General features: G+C 52.0%; 6 protein-coding genes and 1 non-coding gene across 7 annotated transcripts; 3 read left to right on the forward strand and 4 right to left on the reverse strand.

Annotated features, from left to right (window-relative positions):
* Positions 1-247: 247 nt before the first annotated feature.
* Positions 248-2,103, forward strand: BDZ99DRAFT_429276 (uncharacterized protein). The gene is made up of 3 exons (XM_033717220.1): positions 248-560; positions 631-1,158; positions 1,207-2,103. The coding sequence occupies exons 1-3, from the start codon at positions 280-282 to the stop codon at positions 1,991-1,993; spliced, it is 1,596 nt and encodes a 531-aa protein (XP_033568993.1). The 5' UTR covers positions 248-279; the 3' UTR covers positions 1,994-2,103.
* Positions 2,104-2,385: 282 nt separating this feature from the next.
* Positions 2,386-4,282, reverse strand: BDZ99DRAFT_469303 (Phospholipid:diacylglycerol acyltransferase). Its single transcript, XM_033721462.1, has 2 exons — positions 3,957-4,282; positions 2,386-3,896 (listed from the first exon to the last, which is right to left on the reverse strand). The coding sequence occupies exons 1-2, from the start codon at positions 4,275-4,277 to the stop codon at positions 2,478-2,480; spliced, it is 1,740 nt and encodes a 579-aa protein (XP_033568994.1). The 5' UTR covers positions 4,278-4,282; the 3' UTR covers positions 2,386-2,477.
* A 353-nt stretch (positions 4,283-4,635) lies between these two features.
* On the forward strand, positions 4,636-5,356 carry BDZ99DRAFT_402430 (acyl-CoA N-acyltransferase; the record flags this gene model as incomplete). The annotated part of the gene is made up of 3 exons (XM_033716286.1): positions 4,636-4,815; positions 4,881-5,060; positions 5,114-5,356. 3 exons carry the CDS (start codon positions 4,636-4,638, stop codon positions 5,354-5,356), a joined length of 603 nt encoding a protein of 200 aa, XP_033568995.1.
* Positions 5,357-5,920: 564 nt separating this feature from the next.
* BDZ99DRAFT_t88 lies at positions 5,921-6,014 on the reverse strand. Its single transcript has one exon. It is a non-coding gene; the product is annotated as a tRNA-Ala (tRNA).
* Positions 6,015-7,073: 1,059 nt separating this feature from the next.
* On the forward strand, positions 7,074-8,689 carry BDZ99DRAFT_483318 (uncharacterized protein; the record flags this gene model as incomplete). The annotated part of the gene is made up of 3 exons (XM_033722564.1): positions 7,074-7,357; positions 7,406-8,452; positions 8,548-8,689. 3 exons carry the CDS (start codon positions 7,074-7,076, stop codon positions 8,687-8,689), a joined length of 1,473 nt encoding a protein of 490 aa, XP_033568996.1.
* A 581-nt stretch (positions 8,690-9,270) lies between these two features.
* Positions 9,271-10,191, reverse strand: BDZ99DRAFT_469305 (uncharacterized protein). The gene has a single exon (XM_033721463.1). The coding sequence runs from the start codon at positions 9,807-9,809 to the stop codon at positions 9,390-9,392; it is 420 nt and encodes a 139-aa protein (XP_033568997.1). The 5' UTR covers positions 9,810-10,191; the 3' UTR covers positions 9,271-9,389.
* Positions 10,192-11,913: 1,722 nt separating this feature from the next.
* BDZ99DRAFT_577245 (uncharacterized protein) lies at positions 11,914-12,921 on the reverse strand. The gene is made up of 3 exons (XM_033728671.1): positions 12,497-12,921; positions 12,204-12,403; positions 11,914-12,140 (listed from the first exon to the last, which is right to left on the reverse strand). The coding sequence occupies exons 1-3, from the start codon at positions 12,857-12,859 to the stop codon at positions 12,089-12,091; spliced, it is 615 nt and encodes a 204-aa protein (XP_033568998.1). The 5' UTR covers positions 12,860-12,921; the 3' UTR covers positions 11,914-12,088.
* Between the last annotated feature and the right edge of the window lie 2,370 nt (positions 12,922-15,291).

Genomic DNA, 15,291 nt, shown 5'->3' on the forward strand with positions numbered 1-15,291 from the left:
ACATTCACGCTCGGTCAAAATTATTTTTCATTAGTCACGCAGTGGGTGAATGGTACGTATGCAGGTATGCTATCCCTGCGTAGTCCCGAGCCCGAACGGGTGGCCTGGTGGCCAATGACGAAAGTGGATTGAGCCATTTGACGCCCTAGCACCACTCAGCAATGGCGGCGGATTTTTTCCGCACTAGATTTCAGGTATAAGTGAGATTTGCTCTCAGGATTTAGAGGCGGCGTATCTAGGCGGTTTTCTATTTTCTATTTCCTCGAGTCTCAACTAGTCATGTCTCGTACTTCAGTGGAGTTGGCGCCTTTTTCTACGTTTGTTTCGAATCCTTCTACTCAATCGCTGCGAGACGTACTGCATGAAGGACCGCCTCAAAATGAGACCACCATTGCAACAGAGCCGGCGAGCAAGGAAGATGTTTCCAAAGGAACGACCGCCGTCGTGATAGCTTCAGTGACTTGCGTCACTGCCGTCAGCACCCTTCTCGCCGGCCTCGTAACTGTAGGACTTCCCACAATGGCGAAGGATGTGAACCTGGATCCAAGCCTGCTGCTTTGGTACGTCATACAAGCAACAATTTCGAGACAACTACATTTTTTAATGAATACAGCTAACATACTCATTTAGGCCTGTCTCTATCTACGCCTTAACATGCGGTTGCACCCTCCTAATCCTAGGCTCCGTCACGGATGTTGTCGGCTCCCGTATCATGTACCTAATCGGCTGTCTTCTGCAATCCGCCTTCACGCTCGCGTGTGGCCTGTCACGGACCGGGACGCAGCTAATTGTGTTTCGAGCGCTCGCTGGTGTAGCCATCTCCTTCTGTCTCCCGTCCGCCGTCAGCATTATCACCAGCACGTTTCCAGAGGGGAAGAGGCGGAATATCGCCTTCGCGTCCATGGGAGGTGGCCAGCCGATTGGCTTCTCCCTGGGATTGACGCTGGGAGGTGTGCTCTCTGATTCTATCGGATGGCGATGGGGTTTCTACATCGCCGCGATCATCAACACGGTCATCTTCGGGTTGGCCGTGTATGGCTTGCCCCGGAACATCGACTCGCAAGAACCGATCACCTGGACGCGATTATCCTCAGACATCGACTGGATCGGCGCACTAATCTCCAGCGCCTCTCTCGCCATGCTGTCCTACGCCTTCGCGTAAGCCCCTCCACCCCCCCTCCCCACACCCCCTCTAACACCCGCCAGCTCCATCACCGGCAACGCCTCCAACATCCGCCACGCCCCGACCCTCCTCACCCTCCTCACCTCCCTCGCCCTAATCCCCCTCTTCATCTTCTGGGTCGGCCGCCAAGAGCGCCTGCACCGCCCCGCCATCATCCCCAACTCCCTGTGGCGCAACCGCACCTTCACCTCCATCTGCCTGGCCGTGTTCCTCACCTGGGGCGCCTTCAACGCCGTCGAGAGCATGCTCACCCTCTTCTTCCAGTACGTGCAGCGCATCTCGCCCATCCAGACCTCGATCCGCTTCCTGCCCGCGCCCGTCTCCGGTGCCCTGTCCAACATTGTCATGGGCCTCGTCGTGCACCGCGTGCGCGCCGACTGGGCCGTCGCCGCCGGCACCGCCATCGCGTGCGTCTCCCCCTTGCTCATGGCGCTCGCGGACCCCGCGTGGAGCTACTGGGCCGTCGAGTTCGTGGCCGTGCTGCTCAGCCCCGTCGGCGCCGATGTGCTGTTTACCATCTCGAATCTGCTGATTACGAGCGTGTTTCCCGCGAAGACGCAGGCGCTGGCGGGCGGCGTGTTCAATACGGTGGCGCAGATTGGGAAGAGCGTGGGGCTGGCGACGAGCGCGGTGGTTGCGAGTAGTGTGACGGCGCGGGCGGGGTTTGTGGAAGAGGGGGAGAGGCCGCGGGCGCTGATGGTAGGGTATAGAGCGACGTTTTGGTATTGTTTTGGGCTGTGTTTGGCGACGTTGTTGGTGGCGCTTGTCGGGTTGAGGAAGATTGGGAGGGTGGGGGTGAAGAGGGAGTAAATAGGGTTTGGACGGGTGTTTGTGGAGGTGCTTTGGAGGTTTGTGTATATAGGGGGGGTTTTGCGTTGTTTCATGTAAATATTTGAACTGAGTGATTTTTCTGGTATCCTAGAGTCGCGATAAGCTGGTACTGCAAAAGATGCTTTTGAAAGATTCGAACCATCCCAATGAATTAGTCTATAGGTATATCCCCCTGATTCGTCAGCGAAACGCTTTCATTCTAAACCAAACGCCGGCTCCGGCCAGCAGATGCAACGCTAGCAATATCACACCAGCCTCGTTACCCCTAGTCGTCACGTATCTTCACTTTCTCGGCGTATTCGAAGATATTAGAAACGACCTTCTCCTCGATGAGCTCGCCTCGACCACCTGCAACCCGCAGGATCAGGTCGTTGAGAGAGGAGCGGCCGAGGATGTCAACGTGATCGCCTGGTTGTAAAGGTTAGCCCTTGATGATCAAATGGAAGCAAGATGTTCAGAAGAATTAACTCCACCCACCAGTATTCGGCCCACCCCTCGGCGAAAACCTGTCCGGCTCATCCGGCATCTCATGAGTTATGATCTGTACACCTGCTGGGTTGTACCGCTTCATCTTCCAGCCTTTGTTGCACATGTAACCTGTGCTGAGCAAGTTCACGGTCCCATCTCCTTCACCCATGACAACGCCATGGTCAGTGGCGCCATTCGTGTAGGAAGTGTCAATAGTCACGTTCGTCTGGGTCAGCGGGTCCAAATCGTCTTTGTAATAATACGCGCGCTCCGTGTCCTTGCCCACACCGTAGAAACAATAGATCTTCAAGTGTGGAGCGAGAGGTAGACGGGTCTCGAGTGGGTTCACCCATTTGGCGGGTATCATTTGGTTGTGTTCCACTTCGCGCTTAGTATGTGCGACGCCGAGGGAGTAGCTGTGCAGCACCATGTCTTGGTACCAGTCCTCGGTATGGTTGAAGAGGTAGGGTATCGATCCCGTGACTGTGATGTTTTTCTTCGTGTTGGTTGAGTTGTTGGATCTGAAGCGGATGAAGTTTCCGTAGGTGATGTTCTGCCCTGGCCGATCGTCGGGGGCTCCGTTTTCATCTCCCCAGACTTCGTTCCCGCCCATGGGCAGCATGCTCGAGATTCCTGGCATCGATCTGAATATTTCAGCACGTTCGTGACGCGAGAGGAACTTCTCGAGTCCGTATACGGCGAAAGCGTTGAGTTGGGCTGTGTCTTTCATCTCTCCGGATAGGACTGCGGGGATGCCTTTCATGGCTCCAAGCATACATCCACTGATGTTGATCCATGAGTCTACATGGTCGTCCACCCACGATGTTCCACCGTTCCCGTAGCCTTTCGTTTCAACCCAGTGGAAGAAATAGTAAAGAACCTGGGAGCCCATGGAGTGCGAGAGGAGCACCACCTTTTTGTCCGACACTTTGACCGCGGTTTCAATGTGTGCCTTTAAACGGGTATAATACTGGTCCCGAACCTCGTAGTTGGCGTAGGATAGACGCCAATCGTAAGCAGCGGTGAAAGCATTTGTCGGATCGTATCCAATGGACGCCAGATTCTCCAAGATCTTGTTCCATATCCAGTATCCGGTGATGAAGAAGTCTGTCGCGTCGAAACCCTGAGCAGCGCGAAGTTTTATGCCAGGAGGATCCAGTCCAGTTATCTTATCCAGCATGATATGTCTTTTCCAGCCAGCTTTATCTAGCACCAGCGACCGCATCATGGTCCAGGACCCCCACAGTCTTTTTCGAAAGTATTGTCGCGACGACTCTTCTGTGCCCCAGCTCTCTAACCCGGTGGATATAACCCCAGGTATCATAATGACGGGGTGTTTTGCCTGAATACCTTCGCTGCGCGCATGTAAACCGACGGCGAAGGAATCGTAATTAACCGCGGCCTTCTCATGTTTCTACGGAAACATCAGCTCAGTCCACGCCCAAGTATGTGCCTTCAGCATGAAATTACGGACCTGCATTTCCTGCGCATCCCTAACCAACCCGGCGGGCAAAGACTCGAGTATGGAGTCCATGTTCAAATCGGCCAGGGAAGACAGATCGATCATGTCGTTACTCCCAGCAAAGAAGGCCGCGACGGCAATACCGAAGAGGCCTCCCAGCCCAAACACCCATGCATTCCGTCTCTTAGTATTCCGTCCTTTCTTCAAATTGTGTAGCTTCTCCGCCGATATGACGCGCAGAAGCCCCGGGTTGCTCGGATCTGGTGTAGATTCTCTGGAGGGCTCGGTGGAGGAGTCGCCGCCGAAGCCTAAGCGGCGACGAAGGGAAGACATGGTGGTGCGGAGGAGAGGTGAGGGAGGGAGAGGGTCTCGGGGATATCTGAAAGGATGGCCGTCATACCCTTGGCAATTTCGTCGCAAGGCCGTCTCAGACTGCAATAGGCCGTCTCTAGCCCCACCAGGGTGGAACTTATATATCAATTATATAATCCTAATAGACTCTTGAAGAGTGTATACACCTGTTTGCCGCTATTTAAGCTTCCTCAATACCTGTTAAGAACTCTGCATGAACCGTACCTGGATTGTTTTGGGCAACTCTAAGCCACCTGTCGACTAGGTAGTTAGTCCAAAACTCCCCACCAAAGCCACTGCCTCTCCACCATAACCCCTCTCGACTGCTACATACAACGGTATGAGCAACAACAATGCTCCGACAGACATCGCCGACCTGCAATATGTGCAGTACCAAGGCTCCAAGGAAGCGACCTACCTACCCGCCATCCGCCAGCTGATCTCCAAGGACCTCTCCGAGCCCTATAGCATCTATGTCTACCGCTACTTTCTCTACCAATGGGGAGAGCTATGCTATATGGTATGACCCTAGCCCCCGGATCGCTCTTCGATGTCTGGAATCGCAACGATCTGACTAGTTCGCAGGCCCTCGACTCCACCAGCCTCATCGGCGTCGTCGTATGCAAGCTCGAACACCACCGTAGCGGTACCTTTCGCGGATATATAGCAATGCTGGCAGTACAAGAAACGCACAGGGGAAAGGGAATAGCCACGAAGCTCGTGAGCATGGCGATTGACGCAATGACCGCCCGAGATGCGGACGAGGTACCACACCCACCAACTTACACCCATGACGGACCGTACTGAGCCTCTGGTAGATCGTCCTCGAAACCGAAGTCACGAACACGGCCTCCCTAAAGCTCTACGAGCGCCTCGGCTTCCTACGCAGCAAGCGCTTGCATCGCTACTACCTGAACGGCAACACGGCTTTCCGCCTGATCCTCTACCTGAAACCCGGCACAGCAACGAAAGGCGCACAGCAACTAGGTGATTCTGGAGAAATGCTGCCGCAACAGCAGCATTTGGAGCCTGGGTATGGCCCTAGTGTCACGCCAGTATGAACAGGCCTAGATATCCCGTGATTTGACAATGACTCACGGAAGTCGGAGGAGCGATTGCATGATTTGAGATATACCCAGCGTTGCATTTTTGGTGTTGAAACATTTGGGAGCGAGAATATGATATCGTTCCAAGGGATTCTATGGACGACTCCAACTGTTCAGTCGACCAAGAGCAAAGCAAACTACCACCTCTTAACGGGTACCATTGCAACTGGATATTGCCCCCCTGCCTGATAATAGGACAAGCATTTATTCCCTAGCAACAACATCACACTAATGTCAATGGCTGTTGAAAAGAGGGAGATATTCAAGTTCAAAGGGTAACGACGCGAGCCTCACCAGCATTTACCTATCAAGCGCCCAATCAATCCTTCACCTTCATCAAAATAAAAGAGCCCTCCCAGCAGTCCTAGCCAGTCGAACTTCGAAACAAACACAGTGCTGTTACTACCGAACACGCATATGCCACGCGCACGTTCCCCGCTCCCCGCAAGCCCAACAAGAGACGGCGAACACCATGGCCACCACTCTATGTATGGTGCTGAAGAGGCCAAAAAGAAATCATGGACTTGCTGGGAATCGAACCCAGGACCTTTCCCAGTCGGTACACAGTGCTATGCAATGCTAAGGGAAAATTATACCACTAAACCACAAGCCCTTAGCCTTTTCGATACAGGCTCCTCTAATGAGGATTTTTGAGGATCCGACTAATTTTCCTAAATATATCGGCATGCCATCACAGTCGCCATGCAGTCACCATGTACACCTTTTCTGAATCCTGAAATACTACCTCTCCACCCCCCTCAACCCTGTGTTGAAGCGCTTTTGGCGAAACGTCTGTTGGGTGGGGATGCCTTTGCACGGACGCACCCTCGGAGTAATATTCTTAGCTTCGTCATCAGTCTTGGCGCCCCTGGCCCCCATTTACGCGCCCACCCCGCCGCCTTTTCCGACATCTATATTCTCAAAACTCAAAACTCAAACCTGAATCCCGACAATCCCAGCGCACACACACACGCATGCGCCGCAATGATTTTTTTTTGAGAGGACCCGAAGCCCCGGCTGTTGGCAGGATGACCGTCCCCTTCCTCGACGCTTTCCTCTACTTTCCTCAGTCTACCTCGACTTTCCCATCCTCTGAATATCCGACCCTATCTCTCTATCCCTCCGTTCTCCACCATGAATATCTTCGATGACTTAGCTAGGCTACTTGCCGACGATAATATCGACCGTGGACGGAAGGCCGCTGCTGATCTCGCTCCAAACAAGAACAACGCCGCCAATGTCAAGAGGGTCATCCGTCAATGGAACGAGTGGGTGATACCACAGTGTTTCTCGCAGCTCTGACTTACACAAACACAATCTATTAGATATGTGACATCGTACGGACGATCAAATGAACTTTTGGACTTTCATGCTGCTCCATCCTCGCTGCAACTACAGATCTTCTTCCGTCAGCTTGCAAGAACTTCAAAGGGCGAAATTGAGAACATACCCACTGTTCAATATTTGTCAAAGATCTGGATTATAGTCAGAAAAATAGTCCGCTTGCACACTGGCTTCAAATACCCCCAGAGGACATCAGAACGGTGCAACTTGGAGGCAGACCCTCTCACTTTAATGAACCCGGTTGGCTAATACGAACATTCATCAGAGCGTTATTGACCTTTCTAAGCTTGGCGAGGCAACCCTCAAGTCCAAATAGAAGCCCGTTGCTATGTTCCAATCTACCGAGGACATTGTTGAATTCCTCTGGCGCCGCGACGAATTTGAGTACTCTCGTCCTCGGATGAGATCTCAGCTGGCCTGGATCATCTGTACCATGTCCTACGCTGGATTCCGGCAAGGGGAAATTGTTGAATCCGTGGACTGGTTAGGGTTGAATGAAGGAATACATTATAGGGATGTGGATGTACAGGTTTCCCGCTTCCAGGGAGCTCTCCAATACTCAGTCATGGTCCGCCTGCGGAATAGAAAAGGTCAACGTGGGGGAGAAACATGGTAACATTCTCCTAATTCCAAAGCCTCCTACGACTTCTAACTCTGCAGGATGTCCTCGCCGTTTGTCATGGAATCAGATCCTTCCAACTGGTATACCTGCCCTGTCATGCAATTCCTCGGATTCGCGCTTGCGGATGATGTCTACGACGACTTATCAAACATCACCTCGTCCATGAAGCTTCCACAGTCAGCGAACTCTCATACTTTCCAAATGAAAGCCGGCAAAGAACATCTGCCAGTATGCCGTAGGGCCAAGCGTAATGGCAGCATTTCACCTGATAGAATAATGACGGGGAGTTTACTTTGGAAATACTTGAAAGATGTTGGATATCGTTGCGGTTATAAAGAACAGCTCTCTGGGTACGCCTTCCGCAGAGGTTGCGGTAATCAACTTGAAGGTCCACCACCCTATCGCCACTGCTATTTTCCATGCTGGCCCAACATCTTTATAGATACGGTGACTGTTGCCCAAAGACGTCAAGTAATGGGACACGAGGGCAAGTTTGATCAAGTCTTCCAGAAGTACTATGCCTCAGACATCATCGGCATAGATCTTGCCTCTGTCGTCCGGGGAAGGTCTCAAAATCAAGAATACATTGACTTTATGCGCTCTATCACTTTCGGAAGGGATACCAACGCGCCAGTTCCAGCAGGATCGCTTATCAACGAAATCCCGTACGTCGTCTCGGAGGAAGAGCTCGAACAGTTGCGAGTTCCATATCCCAATCAGAAGCGGAACGACCTCGTAAAAAAGGCAAAGAAAAGTCACTTCGAAACGAAGAGAACAGCGTTCTTCACTACCCTGGAACGCCATCAATACTCTCTTGAGGGGGCTAACAGCTTACAGGAAGGCGATAACAGCTCACAGGAAGGCGAGGAGAAACAACCATCATATTCCTGCAAGGTTATGCTGAAATATGACCATGACAGAAGGGCTGTCATTGAGAGCTTTTGGAGCCTCTGGAGCCAACCGCCTAAACCACTGGGCGAAGTATTACGCTCTCTACAGGCAGTGGCGGACCCATCGGCTCGGAAAAGGCATTATTATCCAGGGGCGGAGTTCAAGATTCAGTGCTTCTGCCCGAACTTGAACAGGTTAGTCATTCCTTGGCTTATATTCATTAGGTGGCAGTTCTGATAATCTTTTCAGGACTGGAGAATCTGCAGAATATCTTTTGTTATGCGCCCAGACTCATTCGACCAACAAATTTTGCGTTCCATGCCGGTGTTGGGTACCATCCGCGAGCTGGAAAGATCATCGCCAGATGCACCGACAACGACTCCAGGAAGAAAGAGGATACTTCTGCGGGTTTGGAAGACGCCTTGGACTAACAATAATTCCAGCACTTTGCCCTTGGTGTCTCAAAGAATTCATAACTCGGGAAGAATATCGTCTTCATATATCGCGTCATGATGTAGACAACATTTTTGGGCTACGACCAGGCACGGTACTGGAGTTTGTTGAACCGCGGTCTTGTCCACACCGTCTTTGTTCGTATAGCAGTCATTCACCAAAAGATTGCCGTAAGCACTTCATGGAATCTCATGGAATTTACTTTCGTGGAGCAGCGGAAGGGGTGTCTCCTTATCGAGAAGAACTGCACAAGTCGAGTAGAGTTTGGGCGTGTTGGCATGTCCGGATGTATCCCCATTCGTGAGTAGGCATAGCGATCACTGCGCTTGTAGTATGTGCCTGAGTTCTTATCAGTTGCGCCTCTCAATCAGTCAAATTTATAGATCCCACCAACGAGTGTGGCGAGTCGAAGGGACTGAGCGTGAAGCGTATGCGGTGCTGTATCAAGCAAGGATCACAGTCAAAGCAGCGCGGGAGCATGTTGAAAGGTTGGAATGGTTAAGGAGGCGAGAATTACAGCCAAAGAAGCACGGGAGCATGAAGAGATTTAACAAAGAAAGTTTGTATGAGTCAATACGTCCCACTAGAATAAATCAGATATTTTTTTTGTTCGAGCCATCTATTAAATGATGGGTGAATTGTCCATCCCTGCAGCGAGAAAACTCCTCGTCTATGGGCTCATATGGCTCGGTCAACTTTCTGCGAATCCACCTCCTTCATGTACTCTTTCATATCCTCCTCGTCGGTCAGCTTGGCTATTTCTAGCCGTGTGCGATTTTGCTCCGGGATGAATGGCGTGTCTTCCTCTTTCATGTCCTCCTCCTTCATCTTCAAGTCCTCCTCCTTCATCTTCAAGTCCTCCTCGTCCTCTGAATCCGAGTTGAGGGCTTGTTCACCGACTAGCTGGGCTATATCTGGCTGGTCTGGGTACATGCTCTCTACTAAGACTCTATCCCCTTGGCTGGAACGAGTCTTGCGTCCATACAGTGTTCTATGTTGCATTGGGGTCGGGATAAATGGCGGTGGCGAGGGTGTGGGAGTGGCCTTGGGATGTACGGGTTCGAGGCTAGGAGAGCCGTCGGTAGTGTAATTGGACATATCTCTGGGAGAGAAGGAAGCTAGGTCAATGGGATCGGTGCTCTGCCAAAGCTAATGACGTAAAGTCGTGAATTATCTGCCTGCGTTAGAATTGCGCTTAACAGTGCTCCAAGTGATATAAATGAACAGGAAACATGAAACAAAACGAAACAACAGTGAAAGTCGAGTACCAGCGACAGCAAGAAAAAAGACGCATGGCGCGAGGGGGGATGAGGGCGTCGTTCGCTTTGGCGTGGGAGAGGGGGCGGGTAGAGACTGCTAACGCTTGCGAGGATTTCGAAAACGGTCTTCCGCCATGGAGGTGTCGACTGTGCTAGAGATTGCGCAGATCTCAGCTGGGCGGCTACGCCGCCGTGCCACAGGCCACCGTCCATTCCGCGCGTCCATGTCGGTGTGAGGTCGCGGCAGGCTCCCTGCTGCAACGGCAGAGACGGAAGCTGCGCCAGGGAACCTAAGCACCCAATCCGCTCTCGCTGCTAGTCGCGCGCAGGGAAGCGACTGCGCATGGTGGGGATGGGAGCATCACGTTGCTCTGAGAACTGACGTTGCGGCGGGAAGGGCCTGCGGTCGAGAGATGCACGCCACGGCAACAGCCATGCCTCCGTGGATAGTCTGCTGCTAGGCAGCGTCGTGGAAGACTACGGCTCTTTCAGGTAGCGGTAACTCGCGCTTTGGAACTCTGTTGACTGTGCTAACATCCTCACCTACTGTATTCTCAGGACCCCGAACTCGTCGAGCTTCTCGACATCGTCTTCGACATTGCTTTCCGCGTCAACAGAATGGAGGAGTGCGAACGTCCCAGTGCTCTTGATTGGTGCCGTAACCATACGACTATGAAGCACCGTAAGGTTGTTTCGATTTGAGCGCGATCGTGGCAACTTGTGCCCAGATGACCTTCCCTCGGCCACATGCTGTTAGCTTCTGGCGGTGTAGAGTGATGGCCAACTTGAGGGAAGGATCTCAGCAACTTGACTACGCTACTATATCACACGCTCCCCGTCGGAGCCGAGCTGGAAATAAGGCGATTCGGCGAAGATCATGCATAGAGAGTGCTCAGGGAAGACTTGTCGAGCGCATCATAATGGACTGTGACTGCAAGCAGACACAGGCGGATGAATGGCGCGCCAGTTTTCTGTGAGGTCGCAACCGGCAGCGATACTCCAGCTCCAGCTCCAGTTCTATTGCTGCTCCAGCGGTAGCCCAGCATATTTTAGGACGGCACGACATCGCCAGCAAGAATAGAACCCGAGGAATGGAGACTACAATTACACGCACGGTATAGGAGGATTAGTTCAACATCACCCTCAATCTCAATGACTCCGTGTCTCGTGCCCACCGCCTTTACAACCCCATATCTCCAGATATGGAGCTGCCACCACCAGCGCCACCATGGCCTGAACCGCTGGGATGAAGCGCTACTCCCTTAGCGGTACCACCAAGACAATAGCTGGGATACGGAAAGGAATTCACTAGCCGGTCAGAAGATGAACTTGTTAACTCCATTGTTCTTTAGCTAAATTTTTCCTAATATCTTTTGTGATGCTGCGTGTCTGGTGAGTGGATGTGCTTGAGATAACACAGGGGGTGCTGCGCCTGCAATTGGCGGTTGAGCTGTCCTTTGGCTTGACCGTGTTCTGTGGTTTGATAACGGACTTGGTCGTCGCCGTCGGACGGCCATCGACCTTGCCATTTTGAGGTGTGCATTGCGCGCCGTAGTGCGCGTGAATATGGCGCTTGCAGTAGTTCTTCGCCGCCGCCGTGGGAGGTCTAGAAGTCGAAGAACAGATACTCCAAACCTTGGGAGAGCATCCTAGAATAATTCGTCTCGTGCAGAAACATGAGGATGGTCTCCTTGAGTATATGCCAAATGGATCAGATGAAAAGTATCTACAAGACGTCGCCCCCGGCACGACGTTGAATTAAAGACTTAAATGGGCATGGCGAGTTGAGTTTGTTGTGAGGAGGATTACATAAGCAGGTCCAAAACCGGACCTGTTCCCTTTGCAACTTCCGTCCCGTCCCATTTCAACGTCCGTTCTAGGGCCAGATCTGGACCGCTTTGAGAGGCTGAGTAAGTTAGTGATTCAATTCGTGGAACTTTTTCGGTTGGTCAGATTCTATAGGAATACATTGAGATATAGGTATCCTATAACTTCATGTAACATGCATGCAAGCACCGAAGTCAGATGACCATCATCGTAGAATTCCCAGAGTACCAGTAGGTCCCGGCCTAGACGGTCCAGCACTGCACGCTGCTGAGCTTCTGATCAAACGCCGCACTAAGCGTGCTCTTGACACCCGCGCCAGACTCGAAGCCATCGCCTTTGCAGTCTTGCGATCAAACCGTTTGTCAGCTTAACTGCCCTTAATTTACCTTTAAGGAAGCGACCTTACTCGTAGAACCCGCACTTGTTTCCCTTAACGACCACCAGAGAGCGCACGGCGTTGTCACCAAACATATCGGAGAGGTTTATGCAGGTGTTACCAACGGGGATGTCGAGCTTGTCGCCAGAAAGGTTCTGGCCCATGTAGAGATGGGCGGCATACTCATCTTGGAGAGGATACTCGACTTGGACTCCACGCGTGGATTTTTTCTAAAGGGATATCAGCATATGACCCGCACAACGCACTCACAGAATGCAAGGAAAACTCGAAACATCGGCCCGGAAGTATTGAACCAGACTCACCGTCTTGGCCGCGCATGCGACAGAGGTGATAGTATTGTCAAACTGAGCAGGAACGGCAGGGTACTTCAGATCTCCTAGTGCTTCCCACCGCTCGAAGCTGTCGGGGCAGTCTGGGACGGTGAAGAACTGACACGCCGAGTACTTGTCGGACATAGCGACTGAGGAGATGTTCTTATACATGGTGCTACTCGCAATGTTCGTGCAGAGGAATCGTCCCTCTAACCACAGAGGCATGGCCTCACCGCCGAAGTTGGGCTCCAAGCAGGCTACACCGACGGCGTAGGCATGCGAAGGGACCGGAGTGCCAGTCACTTGGTGAGTGAGGGCGCCAATGGCGAGCACTGGGAGGAGTGTGAAACGCATCTTGTAGGACTGTAGGAGTGGTCGAAGAGTGGGTACTAGATACAAGGTGCTGTTGATGGAGGGAGGTGGGAATGGAATTGATAGGAAATAGAGGAGAGGTGGTTTTGATGATCGAAGGTGGGTGTGAAGAATGGAGGCCGAAGGTTTAAGTACAGAACGTTAACGCCGTCTTTTGTGGTGAATCTCTTGGAGATAATCTAAAGTAAGGTAACTGAGCTTGGACTCGTGGTCTCGACTCTCACCTGGGCAACGTCTCACGTGGCAACATTCCAAGCATGCGGAGGAAGCACTGCATGACCGAGTTGCTGGAAGATCTCTTTCCCATGCCCTTCCATAAGAAGAGTGTCACTGCGGATGTTCTTCAGCAGATACCCAAACATGGAGACGTCCTTCCCATTAATGTACGGTGGTTGCAATGTAGCGTGGCGTGTAAAATACCGCCAATATAAGATAATTAATATCGTCCAGAGAAGTCTAGTGAGATGGGAGCCTATATAAGAAGCCTTTGGCTAACTTCTGTTTTCGGATGGCTACCCGAGCCGTGGCGCAGTGCGAGAGAGGCTACTGTATGAACCCAGCTCAATACGGTGGTGGCAAACTTACAAATCAAATCGCGGGATGAAGCCGCGTGAAAGAGACGGGTGTGCCCGAATTCTATCATAACTGCTTTGGAAACTGGCTGTGTGACTTGCTACATTCGATCCAAGTTCTCTCTTTGACCCATCTTGCCCGGTCTCTGCTTCATCTTGTCATCACAGCCTTCGTTTCATACGTCTGCTATAATGAGAATGAGAGCGATGATGGAGATTTACAAGAATGGGAATGTCCTCGCGGCGGCAGGGAGAATTTGCCCGCATGGGCGGAGGATCGGTGGCTTGGAGACGTTGGGGTATTGTTAGCCTTTTGCAATGCTCAGAAACGAGACGCAAATCATCTGACGTATGAGTTTGGCCAATATTCAGAATAGGTACTGGGCTGGGGGTAGAAAGCCATGCTTTGCAGAGCGTGGGGGGTTTTTGGCCGAAGTGCTCGAGCCGAGCCGCTGCACGCGATGCTCTAAATGGGACGGGGCGGGAGACCTCTAGTGGAGCAAGGGCGCGGACGAAAGGGTCTTAGCTGGCGAGGAGGGAGACTTTCTAATGCTGGAGATGGATTCTGAGTGACGGAGACTTTTTCATGGTTGGTGTTTAACAAACTCATCCCTAGCTCCGGGGAACGTAACTCGGATGCCACTCCGCAACCCCACTTTTGGAGGAACTTTTAAATTCATATATATCAAATATTTTCAAGACTTCCAAAACCCATCACCGGATTTTAAATCCAGTACTTCCCCGATGGTCTAGTGGGAGTGTTTGACAGTTGCGCCAAAATTTCACGGTTCAGAGTACTGTTTAAGGTTCAGAGTACCGTCTTATATGCACAGCATTGTAACCGAAAGCGGGGTACTATATCCTCGAGTGCTAAGCTGGCTAGAACGGCAGGCTATCCCTGCTAGTACCGTGGGACTCCGTCCTGACCGATGCCAAGAGCTAATGCCCTGGACAGGAACCAGGCGTGCCTCAGACTTCAGGAACCAGCATGTCAAAAGCCATCGGTGAAAACGTGGGTCACTACTGTACTGCCCAGGGGGCTTCGCCGCGTCATTGACATCGACTTTCGTGAGGTGGGACCTGCTTTCAGGAACAGACTTCACAGCATGCCGTATCGATGTTCTGCAATCGGCAAACCCTTCAAAGAGGGAACGGTCGCGACTCCAGGTCTTCAGATGCAGCAATCCAATCGCGATGTTGCTGGCCCTTATACCTTGGCTCGTAGACAGGGATCACAAACCTATATTTACGCCCTGGTAGGTACCGCCCGAAGAACTAATGCGCTGGTCGCAAATGCTGACGACACAATTACTTCTTCTCCTGACACAATACGTCCAAGAGTAATCCCAGGGAAGCAAACCCCGTCAAGGAAGGCCGCGCATAGCAATGGCGGCGCCCAGTCTCCAGAATCTCGCGCCGAGCAATACAACTACTCCTTCTGCTGCCGGATACTATCAAGGGCCATATACTACACCAGCCAAGCCTGAGGATGGACACGATCTAATTGGGAATGCAGTCCCTCCCCGGAATTTACCAACAGAAATCGAAGAATTTGCACCTAACGCAGAATTTGCACCGGACGCAGATGATAACGATACACCTACTATGCTGGCCCTTGCACGGAGCATTGCCTAATTGCACGGACCTGCGCAGCCCGTACAGGGGGGGAGACTGTAGCACGGGGTAGATTGTGCGCAAGACGGGGAGCATGCTTTCGCTCGGCTATGCTGCGATCATATACAGTGTTACGTCCGTTCGAGTCCGCCTGTCGAGTCGTTCGCCCAGTCAATTTCGCCTTTCAGCTTTGGCAGGGTGCGCTTAGCTAGGCAAACAAGGGAGACC

This window comes from Mytilinidion resinicola (assembly GCF_010093595.1).
Source record: "Mytilinidion resinicola strain CBS 304.34 unplaced genomic scaffold BDZ99scaffold_35, whole genome shotgun sequence".
Lineage (NCBI taxonomy): Eukaryota > Fungi > Ascomycota > Dothideomycetes > Mytilinidiales > Mytilinidiaceae > Mytilinidion > Mytilinidion resinicola.